This window comes from Rana temporaria, chromosome 9 (genome assembly GCF_905171775.1).
Source record: "Rana temporaria chromosome 9, aRanTem1.1, whole genome shotgun sequence".
NCBI lineage: Eukaryota > Metazoa > Chordata > Amphibia > Anura > Ranidae > Rana > Rana temporaria.
In genome coordinates this window covers 29041667-29058052 of record NC_053497.1, presented here as the reverse complement: position 1 = coordinate 29058052, position 16386 = coordinate 29041667, and the positions used below count along the sequence as shown (strand labels likewise).

The window sequence follows — 16386 nt, the reverse complement described above, 5'->3', positions numbered from 1 at the left end:
ATCATGGAGCACAAGCAGCCGGCATTGAGGCCGTTCGTAAGTAGGAGTCATTCGTAAGTCGGGTGTTCGTAAGTCGCACACTGCCTTTACATAATTTGCAGTTACCGTATTTATCGGCGTATACCGCGCACTTTTTTGCCCTGAAGATCAGGGCAAAATCGTGGGTGCGCGGTATACGCCGATACCCGCTTTCCCGCGCCGAGTTTTGAATACTGCGCCGACATATACCGAGCGCAGTACACTCGGGTATAGTCGGGCAGTCTCAGCTCCTTCCGCGCTCACGTCCTGGACATCAGCGCGAGAGTTGCCGAGCATTGCCGACAATACACGAGTGTACTGCGCTCTGTATATGTCGGCGCAGTATACAAACTCGGCGCGGGAAACGAGCGGGGAGGACGCCGCAGAAGGACGCCGGACCCTACGAAGAGGACACCCGAAGCCGCAGACGGACGCCGGACCCGACGAAGAGGACACCCGAAGCCGCAGAAGGACGCCGGACCCGACGAAGAGGACACCCGAAGCCGCAGACGGACGCCGGACCCGACGAAGAGGACACCCGAAGCCGCAGAAGGACGCCGGACCCGACGAAGAGGACACCCGAAGCCGCAGAAGGACGCTGGACCCGACGAAGAGGACACCCGAAGCCGCAGACGAACGCCGGACCCGACGAGGCCGCCGCGCAAGACACCAAAACTGTAAGTACAAAAAAAACATTTTTTCCACAGGATTCGGGGCAACTTTAGGGGTGCGCGATATACGCGGGATCGCGTTATACCGCGATAAATACAGTATTTACCTTTGCTTGTACTTTTGACTAATAAAGTGTGAATTTATTACAGCCCAGTAAGGAGCGTTATATACACTCTGTAGTTCTTTGGTGGTTGAGTGAAATCAGGCCTTTTAACTTTGTTTTTCATGTTGTATAACTAATGATATAATCCCATCGTTTAGAGCATTCGCCCTTATGATTAATCTCGGTAGGTGACTTATGGGGTAATCTTGGAGTGCCTTCTAGTGTTCATAAACCATCACATGGCTGGTGTCATAACTCATCACATGTGCAGCACCATGCCAGTTACAGATCAAACAGAACCAAGCTACCTTGGCTGTAAAGAATAGGAGTGTCTAATTACTAGGGCTGCAACTAACGATTATTTTCATAATCGATTACCGTATTTTCCGGCGTATAAGACGACTTTTTGGATGCAAAAAATGCATCCAAAGTCGGGGGTCGTCTTATACGCCAGGTACGGTCTCCGTGCAGCTGCGATCGGTCATGATTTCAAAGCCGCGCCGTCTTCTCAGCGTGTCCTGTGATAGGCGGAACACAAATCTTCCCAGCAGCGCCTCCGTTCTGTGTTCCGCCTATCACGGATGCCTTCTCATCCTCGGACGAGATGAAAAGGCATCCGTGATTGGCGGAACACAGAACAGAGGCGCTACTGGGAAAATTTGTGTTCCGCCAATCACAGGACACGCTGAGAAGACGGCGCGGCTTTGAAATCATGGACGCTCGCAGCAGACAGAGACTGTCACCGGCCTGCAAAACGTGAGTGATGGCACAGTGGGGGCGAAAGTGGGGGCAAGTGATGGCACTGTGGGGGCAAGTGATGGCACTGTGGGGGCAAGTAATGTGATGGCACTGTGGGGGCATTTAATGTGATGGCACTGTGGGGGCATGTAATGTGATGGCACTGTGGGGGCATGTAATGTGATGGCACTGTGGGGGCATGTAATGTGATGGCACTGTGGGGGCATGTAATGTGATGGCACTGTGGGGGCATGTAATGTGATGGCACTGTGGGGGCATGTAATGTGATGGCACAGTGGGGGCAAGTAATGGCACAGTGGGGGCATGTAATGGCACAGTGGGGGCATGTAATGGCACAGTGGGGGCATGTAATGGCACAGTGGGGGCATGTAATGGCACAGTGGGGGCATGTAATGGCACAGTGGGGGCATGTAATGGCACAGTGAGGCTTGAAAAAAGCCTGTTTCTGTCAGCGGTTGTTCTGGCTAACCCTCAGCTTCCAGAAAGACTTGTAGGAAAGGCGGTAGTCTTATACGGCGAGTATATCCCAAAACCAAAATATTTCCTGGAAAATTAGGGGGGGTCGTCTTATACGCCCAGTCATCTTATACGCCGGAAAATACGGTAGTTGCCCGATTATTGTTTCGATTAATCGCATAAAAGCCTTAAAGAAAAAAAATTAGCATTTTTCTTTTTTTTTGGGGCCAATTTGTTGTTGGGCAGATTACAAAACACAAATTGCCGCAAAAACACATTACATGCTTTTCTGCAGCTTCTCCATTGAAGTATATTGAACCAAAAAAAAAAAATACTGTAGCACCGTTTTGTGTTAAAAACTCCTTGCCCTTTCCAAATACGCAGCAGCTGAAAAAAAATCATGGATGTGAACGTGTCCCATAGGAAAACATGTAAATGAACTGTAGTGCGTTTCTGCAAAAAGCACCAAAAAACGCAGAGATGTGACTCCGGCCTGAGATGTTTAGTAACATAATGGGGTTAAAAAAACAAAAATAAGTACAAAAAGAGCAAATAATCACTACTGTAAGGGGTTAATTTTTTTTACTGTGGGACAGTAAAAGTAATATTTACAGTATTGATTTGCTTTTTGTACTATAAAAGGGCCAATTTTAGTTTTTTTAACCCCATTATGTTACTGGCTGATTAATCGATTATGAAAATTGTAATAGATTTGTTTCATAATCGATTAGTTGTCGATTAATCGATTAGTTGTTTCGGCCCTACTAATTACGTTTTAACGCTTTCAGCAGATCGGCCTCCTACAAAAAAGAGTAAACACAGTTGATTGATAATAAATGGCTTCAGCCAAACACTAACCATGAGTGACAGAAATGTTTTTGTGTTATCATCCATATTTTCTCAGAAAAATGCCCAGAAAATCATAAATTCTGCCAGGGTATGTGAACTTATGAGCACAACTGTATGTGAAACACCTCCAGTACTCCTTTGCCTTGGTTTCTTTATTTTTTTTTTTGGCCAAGCAACATTAATAACATATATCAGTTTTGGGTGGCCAGTGACTAAATGAGTCATCTACCAGTTCTTATTACAAAAGGACTGATCTGCACCCATTTTCCAAAGTAGGCTCTTCTAAAAAATCTATAATGAGTGTTTTTCTTTATAGGATTTTTATTAAAGGGGTTGTAAAGGTACAATTTTTTTTCCCCCTAAATAGCTTCCTTTACCTTAGTGCAGTCCTCCTTCACTTACCCCATCCTTTGATTTTGCTTTTAAAATGTCCTAATTTCTTCTGAGAAATCCTCACTTCCTGTTCTTCTGTCTGTAACTCCACACAGTAATGCAAGGCTTTCTCCCTGGTGGGGAGTGTCGTACTCTCCCCCTCCCTTGGACTACAGGAGAGTCAGGATGCTCTCTACGTTGCAGATAGAGAAAGGAGCTGTGTGTTAGTGGGCGTCCTGACTCTCCCGTAGTCCAAGGGAGGGGGCGAGCACAACACTCCACACCAGGGAGAAAGCCTTGCATTACTGTGTGGAGTTACAGACAGAAGAACAGGAAGTGAGGATTTCTCAGAAGAAATAATGACATTTAAAGGAAGGATGAGGTAAGTGAAGGAGGACTGCACTAAGGTAAAGGAAGCTATTTAGGGCAAAAAAATAAAATTGTACCTTTACAACCCCTTTAATATTATAGAAATTTGAGGAGAAAGAAGGAGACTCTGTGACAAAAGGGAATAGAGCCAAGGATACTGGCAGAACCTCAAAGATGGATGTAACGGGAGGGCCCGTGGAATCCAGAAGCTCTTACAAAGTATGAGCCAGGAAATAATGGACATATCTTGGAATGCTTTAACATGGGTCTGTAATCCACAATATATTCCAGCATATCTGTAAGAACTATTTACAGGTTGTTGATTCTGAACTCAACAGGTTAATTTAAAGAGTGACTCATTTAATGTGGGAACACAGACTGTTAGGTGTCAATGTCGTCTGTCGTGATGTAAATGAATCTAGTATGGCTTCTATAGTATCTTCCATTGTGTGGTGCTAATTGACCCTGTATTGTGTGAAGGGCTATTGATGATGAATGTGTATTGCAAGTTAACAGACAGTCTAAAGGTCAGATGTCTGACTTATCAGCTGTAGTTTATTAGCTCATGTAAATTATGTCTACTAAAATAACGTGCATTGTATAGCAGGTGAGAGGAGCCCGGGATGTGTACCTTGAAAAGGTCATATCTCGGAGTTAACTTGTCTGGGTAAATGATTAGTTAATTAGCTTATGTAAATTATGTCAGAGATGGTGCCAGAATGTCTACCAAAAAAGATGTGTATTGGGCTCATTGTGCAATGATGTGGGTGGAGTTGAGTCATTGTTCATTTTTGGTTACTAACTGTATATAAGAGCCTGATTTGGGAGCTGCTGTGGCTCAACGCGATTGGCACTGCGCTGACAAGCCATTCACCTCTGCAGCTAGGGGTTCGGATCCCGGTCTCAGCTACATGTGAATTGAGTTTGGTGGTCTCAGCCCGGCTCCCGGTGGGTGTGCTATGCGAGGTAAGCCTGTGCTTCGTACGCCCACCCCCCCCTCCCACAAAAAAAACACCACACTTACCACGCACTCGAAATTGGGTTAACATGCACGCACTTTGACCACGCGGTCTCTAAAAAGAGAGGCAAATGACTAACGGGGCTGGTTGAGCGGGCTAGATCCTCTCACTCCCTTATAGGGAGTCCCTCTGCCCCGTTGGGCTTCAAAGCGGAGCAGGTAGGGCGGGGTGTGTGGGAGGACCCCCCTCACACACCCACTATTGCCACCCGGGGCATGGAGAAAGGTGGCAGATTGCCTCTGGGGGAGGCCTGCCTACTCCCAACTCCTGCAGTCCAGCTCCTCTCTCGAGTACACGCACAAAATACACTTTAAAAGAAAAAAAAAAAAACAACCAAAAATAAAAAAAAAGAGCCTGATTTTCTCATTAAAGAGTCTATTCGTTTTGAACCTCAAACAGAGCGGTGTCTCGTTATTGGGGTTTGTTTGCCTGACTGTGGAGTGTCGATAGCCGTCTTGGGTTTGGGAATGGAATATCTTAAACGGCGTTAACCCCTGTCCCATTTGGGGTTCCGTTTCAATGGACAATGTAGGAAGCCAAAGAATGATTCAGCCCACAAGAACTCATACAAAACTGAAATACTAGTGTTTGATGGTCTCGTCTTTTAAAGCATAAAAGTAAGAAAGCCATGTTAATAGTCCTGCTGTGATGGGTACAATAACAATTAGAGGAGCTGACATACTTACCCTTCCTGGAGAGAATACTGCTCCAGCTTCCTTCTCTTATATGATCTCTGTTGAAGGGGAAAACAAGTTCAAATTGGACAGATCCTGTCCTTTAACCAACATCAAATGACCAAGTGCTCAGGCTTTGGTCTTTAACCAGAGGAGAGAGAAGCATGGAGCAGCATTTTTTTTTTGTCAGGAAAGGTCAGTTTAGCTACTCTAATGCTTTTTATTTATCCATTTCAGACGAATGATAACAGCCGAGTATTGGGCCACGTCTGCTCCTGTAATTGTAATAAGGACAGATTGCATGGTTATGGTAGGACAGAGCACACATAAAAGGACAATGGGACTACTTAGATACGTACAATCCTGGTGTTTTTCTAAAATAATCTCAAGTTTTTCTTTCGTCTTCTGCAGGTTGCGGACCTGTTCTGCATAATCTTTGGAGGTGGAAACAAACAGAATGGAAAAACCAGGAAAGGACAAAGTGGGAAAAGCAACAAAAAAGGACAGCACAAAGGACCAAACAGAAAAAAAAAATTAAATGAGTAGGGAAAAAGGTCAGACAGTCACATCTAGCATCATTTCACTTAGACACCACTAAAGGTATAGACATAAAAAACAAGAAACAATTTTATACATGGTTATGTTATAAATAGCCAAACTTAAATTATTTTACCCCATTCAAGTAGTAAAAACAACTTTCATTACTCACTACGATGATATCATCACCTGGTTTCCAAAATTCTTGCAGGGCAGCTGCTGAAAGGCAGTGTTGCCAACCGTCAGTATTTTTACTGGCAGCCAGTAAAAAACAGGAAATTTTCTCCTGCCAGTAAAAAATATGTACACAAAAAAAGGGGATGGATCAAGCGCTCTCCGGATCAATTAGCAAATAACTGGTTAAAAAGAAGGAAGGAATGAGGGCGATGAAAGGGAAAGGGAAGGACACCGATCTTTAAACCAAAAAAGATCTCAGAACTTTGTGTTTTAGTCCAATAAAGCGAGTTCATATAAGCAGTAGTGTAGTATTTTCGCGAGGAGGGCTGCCAGCTTGCAGGTAGGAGCAAACCTGAAATAGCAAAAAAGAAAAAAAGCAGCGCCTTCTCAAGCATAGCAATCTCCTTTTTAATGACAAAAACTGATAATTCGTATAAAGGTGTCACTCATAAAGAGATAAAAATACATGGGCTTATCTGTACATGTTGTCGTCCGCTCAGGCATCTGGAGTGCAGCTGCTCCGCTGGTCCGGATGGTCTTGGACAGGCGTCTGTGTATAACACACTACCATCAACCACGGTGGTGGGATGGTAAACCTCCGATGCTAGGGAGAAGGGGACAGCGTTCCGTGGAGCACAGCGGTGCAACGTCACTTCCGGGTACAGGTCACGGGGAGGTGCGCACGTTCGAAGCACCCTAGCACCGGAGGTTTACCATCCCGCCACCGCGGTTGATGGTAGTGTGTTATACACAGAGACGCCTGTCCAAGACCATCCGGAGCAGCTGCACTCCAGATGCCTGAGCAGACGATAACACGTACAGATAAGCCCATGTATTTTATCTCTTTGCGAGTGACACCTTTATACGCATTATCAGTTTTTATCATTAAAAACGAGATTGCTACGCTTAGAGGGCGCTGCTTTTTTGCTTTTTCAGTAAAAAATATGGCTGTGACGCTTGACTTGGTCCGGAGCTGGCTGAGACCACCCAAGTGCCTGCTACAGTGTGATCGAGCGGCTCTGGCGGAGGCTCGATCACATGTCGTGTGATGTCATGGTGCAATGGAGCCAAGCCGTAGTGGCCAGATCCTCGTGTGTGGGTCTGCGGTATGGAAGCAAGGCAGGATGGGACCAGGACCATTTAGACTGGAGTGAGACTGTCACTGGGACGTGGCGGGGAGGTCTCATTATCTGTGCTGCTACACACTGCTGTCGGTGTCACTGTGAGAGTCAATTTTATGTGCGTGTGTGCCCATTCTAATTTCTTGCCCTCCTGTCTTCTGTCCCTGAGCTACTTACTTATTATATCAAAAATAAAATAAGAAATATGTTATTGCCTTATTATCTACCTTAAATCATATTGCTTATTGTATATTGTATTTGTTTGTAGCCTAAATACTATAAATTTGCGCCTAAAACTGTAATGTTTTAACTTTTGGAAATGCCAGTAAAAGCTTGTCTGTACCAGTAGATTTTGGGTGTTGTGTCAGTAAATTTCAATCTGGTAGGTTGGCAACACTGCTGGAAGGAGGGATAAAAAAAATAAAAAGTGCCCTAGGCCAGATTTTACTGAGTACATCTCCCAAGAGCCATTTACCTTCCCATGGTGTGTGGATGGGCCCTTGGGAGTCAAGGAAGCAGAATTACAATGTATGCAACACGTTCTCTATTCCAGATTTTTCCTCATTCCCCGTCTTGTAAAATGGTTATCACAGTCGGTGAAAAGAAAATTCTCTAACGGTGACCTGGATAGATGTAAAAACTCAACAGGAGGTCCAAATGTCCCTCACTCTAGTCTACAACAAACTAAAATAGAAGCTCTGGCCAGACTTTAAAATACACATAACTCAACTACATGCAGTTTGCTGGGTATTAAACAATTTAAACATTTTTTTAAAGAAAATAGGATATCTATACTCACCGTAAAATTGTTTTCTCTGAATATACTGAGGAACACAGGATTTGTGAACAATTGGGTAATACTGGCACCTACAGGAGGATTAGACACTGGAAAATAAAACTATAGGGCAGACCATAGGGCATAACACACCCCAGCACCAGCATGCTTAAAGGGGTTTTCCACTTTTTTTTAAGTTTATTAAAAGTCAGCAGCTACAAAAAGTGTAGCTGCTGGCTTTTAATAAACAGACACTTACCTGACTCCACGGCTCCAGCGACGCGCCGGCCAGGGCTCCGCTCCTCGCCCCCCCCCCCCTCGCCGGCCAGCGTCTTCATTCTTAGTGTGGGCACTTGGCAGTGACAGCTTTCGGCTTCACGGCCGGGCACCCACTGCGCATGCGCGAGCGGCAGTGTGCATGCGCGAGCGGCGCCGTCCGATTGGACAGGCGCTCGCCTACAGGGAGGGGCTGTGAAAAGGCGATTAAGCTAATCGCCTTTCCAGCCCCTAGGCGGAAGGAGGAAGTGGGACAGGAAGTCCCCTTCTCCTGAAGCCCCCACTCCCACCCCAAAAAAATTACATGCCAAATGTGGCATGTAAGGGGGCGAGGAGTGGGATAAGAGGAAGTTCAATTTTTAGGTGGAACTCCGCTTTAGGTTAGCAAAACAGTACCGAGGGCAATGTCTAGAAGTACAGACCCTCAATGCAAAAAGATTTTAAGGAGAGTACAAAAGATCCTATTCCTTTCTTTCTTTACCATTCACCAAGTCACACAGGATTATTATAAAAAATGGGATGCCCAAAAGTATTCCAATTGACAGGTGGTCATCAATTGAGAGGTGGCCAGCCCAGCAACACAGGCAAACAGACCCGACATGTACAGGGGAATGCAGTCTAAAGAGCTATAAAACAGAGCCCAAAGCAGGTATCAGAAGAGGCTGAAATGTCCAAAAGGTAAAATAAACAGATCAGGTAGCAGCCTTACAAACCTGGAAAACCGAGTCCTGAGTATGCAATTCCCACGATGCACTCATGGCTAAAGTGGAGAAGCATTGACAGGAAAGGGGTAGTGCCCGATCTTTATTGTCATCCCTGGTTTCCATCCTGGGACCCTCCAGAACAACAAACCTGACCAAGAGGATAGTCAAAGAAGATATAGAAACAGATTCAAAATTCAGGGAGGGAGAAACAATTCAGCAGAAGCCACGTGCGAAACCCTGCAAACAATGGCCTTGATCATAATAGTACAAGGGATCTCTAAAAGAATAGCTAGAGCAGAAATCAGGCCCTTAATGGTGCTAAGGGCAAAGCATTGGTTCAGACCCAAATGCAGAAAAGAGAGAATCCATGCAAGTCTTGGGGTGCCCTTAGACTTACACCTGCTGAAATACACCGTCAATGTCCCTGCATGGCAATGGAATTCCAAGCCTTAACCACTTAAGGACCGGACCAATATGCTGCCTAAAGACCCAAGGGTTTTTTACAGTTCGGGACTGCGTCGCTTTAACAATTGCGCGGTCGTGCGACGTGGCTCCCAAACAAAATTGGCATCCTTTTTCCCCACAAATAGAGCTTTCTTTTGGTGGTATTTGATCACCTCTGTGGTTTTTATTTTTTGCGCTATAAACAAAAATTGAGCGACAATTTTGAAAAAATGCAATATTTTTTACTTTTTGCTATAATAAATATCCCCCAAAAACATATATAAAATTTTTTTTTTTCCTCAGTTTAGGCCGATACGTATTCTTCTACCTATTTTTGGTAAAAAAAAAAAAAAAAAAAAATCGCAATAATCGTTTATCGGTTGGTTTGTGCACAATTTATAGCGTTTACAAAATAGGGGATAGTTTTATTGCATTTTTATTTTTTTTACTACTAATGGCGACGATCAGCGATTTTTTTCGTGACTGCGACATTATGGCGGACACTTCGGACAATTTTGACACATTTTTGGGACCATTGTCATTTTCACAGCAAAAAATGCATTTAAATTGCATCGTTTATTGTGAAAATGACAGTTGCAGTTTGGGAGTTAAACACAGGGGGCGCTGTAACATTTAGGGTTCACTTTGTGAGTGTTTACAACTGTAGGGGGGTGTGGCTGTAGGACTGACATCATCGATCGAGTCTCCCTAATAAAAGGGATCACTCGATCGATGCGCCGCCATAGTGAAGCACGGGGAAGCCGTGTTTACATACGGCTCTCCCCGTTCTTCAGCTCTGGGGAGCGATCGCGACTGGGGGCTATAAACGAATAGCCGCGCCGTCGTCCCGGATCGCAGCCCGAGGCTTACCGACCGCCGCATGTACCGGGGGGGGGGTCCCGATCGGACCCCTGACCCACGTCAAGCAGAGGACGTACCGGTACGTGGATGTGCCTGTCCGTGCCATTCTGCTGACGTATATGTACATGAGGAGGTCGGCAAGTGGTTAAAGGACAAGTTCACCTTTGGGAACAGGTTACATGTTTCACCTGTTTTTAGGGTGAAACATGCAACATGTGCCCAATTCTCTCCCCCCCCCCCCCCCCCATGACAGCAGTACAGCCGTGCATGTGGTCGCATCAATGATTCACATAGCTCTGTGTGCAAATGAACTACATGCCCCGACATCCTTTGCGGCTTTTGGCTTTAAGTTCCCAATGAACTACCAAGGCGCTGTCGTAGTTCACGGATTCTTCCTGTCAGTGTATATCTGGTATGTACAGGCAAACAGATACATTGACAGATCTGCAGGAGACCTGCACGGTACCAGTGATCTGCTGATCACTGGTGCAATTGTTTACAGGCTCAAAAAAAAATGCACTTTTTTTACCTACTGTGCGACTTTGGCAGATGACTTCCTGGTGATTTGCTGGCGACTTGAGAACTACTTTGATGGGACTTTAGAAGTGACTTTCAGGAATGCATGCATAATCTTCCTGTAATATCAGGGCCATATCACATTAATATGGATGAGGATTTGACTTGGAGGTGACTTGCATTAAGGTCTATGTGTACAAGTTGGATAGAAGTCGCCTTGAAATAGTACAAGAACCTTTTCTAAAGTCGGAGCGACTTCAGTAGTGCGATTTAAGAGGGCTCTCATTGACCAACATGAGATTTCACATGTAATGCGACTTGGGGGTCTCATAAGTCAGATCCCAAGTCACGGCAGTGTGAAACAAGCCTTAGGGGGTTACGGTACTTAACCCACATGTTTAAAAAACAAAACAAAAAACAAACATTTCATACTTACCTCCCGCGTTGTTGGGACACAGTATGTAAAAAGTGTGGCGTACATTTGTATTTAGCCCCCCTGAGTCAATACTATGTAGAACCACCATTTGCTGAAATTACAACTGCAAGTGTCTCTTCTAGAGAATTAAACTTTTGCCCATTATTCTTTGCAAAATAGCTCAAACTCTGTCAGATGGAGAGTCTGAACACCAATTTTTTGCCACAGATTCTCAATAGGATTTAGGTCTGAACTTTGACTGGGCCGTTCTAACACAAGAATACTTTAACCCAGGGGTGCCCAACCAGTGGCCCGGGGGCCACATGTGGCCCGCGGAGCCCCCTGATGTGGCCCTTGACCTCCTGCTCTGGAATGGCAGGTTGGCCAGCCAAGATCGTGGGTTGCTGACCCGCCATCCCAGAGCATCAGTGTTGTGAATGAAGCTGGTGGTAGAGGATGCAAGCGGCTGTGGAGCAGAGCAGCATAAGCCAATGCTTCCTGTATAGCACCGGCTCCTGTCACAGGCGGAGCGATACCTAATGCACTCTGCCTGGGACAGCAACAGCCTTAGGCCCCTTTCACGCGATCGGTTCAACCCAATCGGACCTTCCATTCTTTTCTATGGAGCAGCAGATGTAGACAGACTTGTGTCCATTTACAGCCGCCTACCATTAATTCGCTAAAAAATAATAAAGGGGATCCACCCCCTTCCATCTGGGCGGATCGTATAAGAGGGCCCATTCAGTAGAGTGGGTGTGTTCGTGTCCGATCTGCATATGCAGAGCAGACACAGACCAGACATCTGCCCGCTCCGCTCATTGTGGCCCGTGACCGTTTACTAAGTTGCTTAAGTGGCCTTCGCTCTTCAAAAGGTTGGGCACCCCTGCTTGAACCTAAAACAATTCCATTGTAGCTCTGGCTGGATGTTTAGGATCGGTGTCCTGCTGGAAGGTGGGGCGGGGAGGGGGATGCACAAAAATTGGGGTTACTTACCGGTAACATCCCTTTTCCAGGAGTCTTTCAGGACAGGTACTGTAGAGAGACACAGGCTCCTCCCCTCTTAGGAAACACCGCCTTCCAATTAAGGATTTAAGCCTCATCCTCCCTCAGCTCCTCAGTTTTTCCAGAGTACCTCCGGCCAGCTGGGGAGACACAAGAACACGTCAAATAAATATCACTTTTCATCTTACCTGACGGCCTTGTATGATGAGTTTTTCAGAAATACCCCTAGAAAAAAAGGGTGGGTACCAGTGCTGTCCTGAAAGACTCCTGGAAAAGGGATGTTACCGGTAAGTAACCCCAATTTTCCCTGTTCGTCTTTCAGGACAGGTACTGTAGAGAGGATAAGCGAGCACCTTACCCTAGGGTGGGACCACTGCTTGTAGTACTTTGCGTCCAAAGGCTTGATCCTTGGTCGAAAGCAGGTCCAGTCTGTAGTGTTTCACGAAAGTCGAGAAACTAGACCATGTTGCAGCCTTACAGATCTGCTCCGGGGAAGCACCAGCACACTCTGCCTGTGAAGCTGCTACAGCCCTGGTGGAATGTGCCTTAATACCCTGTGGAGGCTCCACCCCCTTAGATACATATGCCTGAATAATGGCCGATCTTAACCATCTGGCTATCGTGCGCCTAGAGGCTCTGGACCCCTTTTTGGACCCCGAAAATAAAACAAAAAGAGAATCAGTTTTCCTGACCTGCTCTGTGCTATTTAAGTATTGTAGGACACACCTCCTTACATCTAAACTGTGAAATTTGTGTTCCTGTTCCCTCACAGGATTCGAACAAAAAGAAGGCAATGTGATTTCTTGACTTCTATGAAAATTAGAAGATACCTTCGGTAAAAAGGCCGGATCCGTCTTAAAAATAATGCGGTCCGGAAAAATCTGAAAAAAGGGCGCCCTAATTGACAGGGCTTCGAGTTCACTCACTCTTCTAGCGGTGGTGATCGCTACCAAGAATACAGTCTTGAGTGTGATCACCTCTAAAGTACTACTCTCTAGCGGCTCAAACGGTTCCTCTGTAAGAGCCTGTAGAACTAATGAAAGATCCCATACTGGGAAGTTGGGGGCTCTAACTGGTCTTCTTCTACTCAAGGCCTTAAAAAACCTAGAAACCCATGGGTCAGATGCTAACTGTCTTTCTAGGAAAACACTCAAAGCTGAGACCTGACCCTTCAGTGTGCTAATGGCCAGCCCCTTGTCTGCTCCTGCCTGCAGAAATTCCAATACTGCTATCGAGCTATGAACCTTGAAAGAGCTTTCCAAGCACCAGTTGTTAAAACGCTTCCAAACTTTAAGATAGATTGCTTGCGTCTCCTTCTTCCTGCAGCTTAGAAGGGTTGCTATTAGTCGTTCTGAAAAGCCCTCGTTTCTTAGCAGCTCCTCCTCAGAAGCCAGGCTGCTAGGTTCCACCTCTCCACCTGCGGACAGCAGACTGGACCCTGAGTAAGAAGGTCTTCCCGGATTGGCAAAATCCAAGGAGGTTCTACTGATAGACTCTTCAGAATGGAAAACCATGGTCTCCTGGGCCAATGGGGTGCAATCAGAATCAGCGTTGTGTTTTCCCTTTGCAGCTTTCTCAAGACTGCTGGAATCAGAACCGGAGGGGGGAAAGCATAACACCTGACGAACTGCCAGGTCTGTGCTAAAGCATCCACCCCTAGTGCTCCGTCCCACCTGTTCAGGGAAAAAAATAGCCGTGTCTTGGTATTTCCCCTTGAGGCGAACAGATCCACCTCCGGTATTCCCCACCTTTGAGTGATCACTTCGTAAACCTCTTGGTTCAGGACCCAATCGCCCTCCCTCAGCTTTTTCCTGCTGAGGAAATCTGCGACTTGATTCTGCTCCCCCCTCAGATGAATCGCAGAAAGAGACAAAATGTTGGTCTCTGCCCATTTGAGGATGGACTCTGTCAGCTTCCACAAGGACTGGCTCCTGGTGCCCCCCTGCCTGTTGATATAGGCAACTGCGGAGGAATTGTCCGAACGGATTCGGACATGATGACCCTGAAGATCTCTTTGAAAGGCTCTGAGGGCCAGATCTATAGCCTTCAGCTCCCTCCAATTCGAGGATCTCTTTGAGTCCTCTATTTCCCAGGTACCCTGCATCAGAGAAGAATTCAGATGTGCTCCCCATCCTGTGCCACTGGCGTCCGTTGTTACTGTCCTGGATATTGGACAAATCCACTCCAGCCCTTGTAACAGGTTCGCCCCCTTCCTCCACCACCAGAGGGCTCTCTTGACCTGAATCGGTACTGAAATTAGAGCATCCAGGGACCCCGGGATCGCGATCCCAGACACTTAAGATGTAAAGTTGTAAGGGACGAAAATGCAACCCTGCCCACTGTACCGCCGGAAGTGTGGAAGTTAGAAGACCCAAGGCTGACATGGCTTTCCTTATTGTGAGCTGAGAGCTGCCCTGAAGAAGTAGCATTGCCCTGTCTACTTTTTGTATTTTTTCTGCTGGGAGAAAGACCATCTGTCTGGTTGAGTCCAGTTCGTACCCCAGGAAGGTGACCCTTTGAGATGGCACTAGACTGGATTTCTCCAGATTCAAAAGCCATCCCAGGCTTTCCAGGACCTCTCTTGTTACCCGGAGATCCTGGGACAGCTGTTCCGGTGACCCTGCAAACAGTAACAGGTCGTCCAGGTACGCTATCACTGAGATCCCTCTGAGACGAAGGAACGCCAAGACCTCCACCATAACTTTGGTGAAGATGCGGGGGGAAGAGGAGAGCCCGAAGGGAAGGGCTTTGAACTGGAGGTGAAATGTCCCTTCCTTGGACCTTACTGCCAATCTCAGAAACTTCTGATAACCCTCTGCTATAGGGATGTGCAAATAGGCATCCTTCAGATCTATTGATGCCATAAAGCAATTGGGGGGGAGAAGGGTCTTTACTGAGTAAATTGAATCCATCCGGAATCTTTTGTAAGTGACCGAGAGATTCAGGGGCTTCAGATTCAGTATAAGTCTGAACTTCCCTGATGGTTTGCGAACCACAAAAATGTGGGAATAGAAGCCCCTGCCTGTCTCTTCTGTCGGGACCCGAACCACTACCTCCTGATCCTCCAACTCCTGAAGGGAGGAAAGAAGAGCTAATGATTTCTCCTTGCATTTTGGTAGCTCGGTGATCAAAAGTCTTAACGGAGGAGGCTTTGAGAATTCTAATTTGTATCCTCGCCTTATGATCCCCAGCACAAATTGATTGCTGGTGATCATTTCCCATTGTGGGAGAAAGGCCCCCAATCTTCCCCCCACCTTGACTTCGTCATTGTGGTTTTTGGGGTTGTTCAGGAGCACGAAAAATCGCTGCTCCGCGCCCCTTACCTTTCGGCCCCCAAAACTTCCTTTTCCCTTCTGGTTTAGGGGTTTCTACTTTCTTCTGGGACCAGAACTTCTTCTTTGCCTGTCCCCCAAACTTTTTCTTTAGGGGAAAGGCTTTCTTTTTGTCGGCTGTTCGGTCAAGAACAGCCTCCAAACCTGGTCCAAACAGCAGGTCTCCTGTGAGGGGAATACCGCACAATTTAACCTTAGATGCGCTATCCCCTTGCCATGTCTTGAGCCATAAGGCTCTCCTTGCCGAATTAGACAAGGCCGCAGAGCGCGCAGACATGCGTATAGACTCTGCTGATGCGTCTGCTAGATACGCTACCCCATTCAGTAGTGTAGGAAAAGAGGCCAAAACAGTTTCTTTGGGTGTCCCTGCTTCAATGTGCGCTTTCAATTGCGTGAGCCAATGTTCCATGTTGCGAGCTACCACTGTAGCTGCCATGGCAGGCTTGAGATTCCCCTGTGAAGAATCCCACGATTTCTTCAGAAGTGAATCCATTCTTCTGTCCATGGGGTCTGAAAGCACCCCCATGTCTTCAAACGCCAAGTCAGTGTGTCTGGACACCTGTGAGAATGCCGCATCTAATTTGGGAATTTTGTTCCAAACTAAGGCTTCTTCCTCAGAAAAGGCAAATCTTCGCTTCAATGCATTTGAAAGGAAGGGTTTCCTTTCCGGATCCTGCCACTCTTTTTTGATGGTCTGGACCAAGACCTCATGGACCGGGAAAACTCTTTTCTTTTGTTCCCCTAAGCCCATGAACATTCTGTCATGGAGCGATAGTGCTTTTTTCTCTTCAGGGATCCCCAACGTAGCGTGGATTGCCCCTAAGAGGTCATCCACTTCTTCAAGGGAAAGCTTATATCGGGAATTCCTTGAGGGTTCCCCCTCCTTCCCTTCCCCTTCAGACTCCCCTTGGGAGTCAGAAGCGGCACTATCTCGC

General features: G+C 46.4%; 1 protein-coding gene across 2 annotated transcripts in view; it reads right to left on the bottom strand.

Annotated features, from left to right (window-relative positions):
* Positions 1–16386, bottom strand: part of GOLGA1 (golgin A1) — a 109916-nt gene that overhangs the window by 64592 nt on the left and 28938 nt on the right. The window contains exon 4 of one of the 2 annotated variants that reach the window (XM_040323026.1): positions 5651–5725. The exons of the other annotated variant lie outside the window; for it this stretch is intronic. Within the exon in view, the coding sequence (XP_040178960.1) occupies positions 5651–5725 (75 nt within the window). The remainder of the gene's footprint in view (positions 1–5650; positions 5726–16386) is intronic. 2 annotated transcript variants of the gene reach the window in all.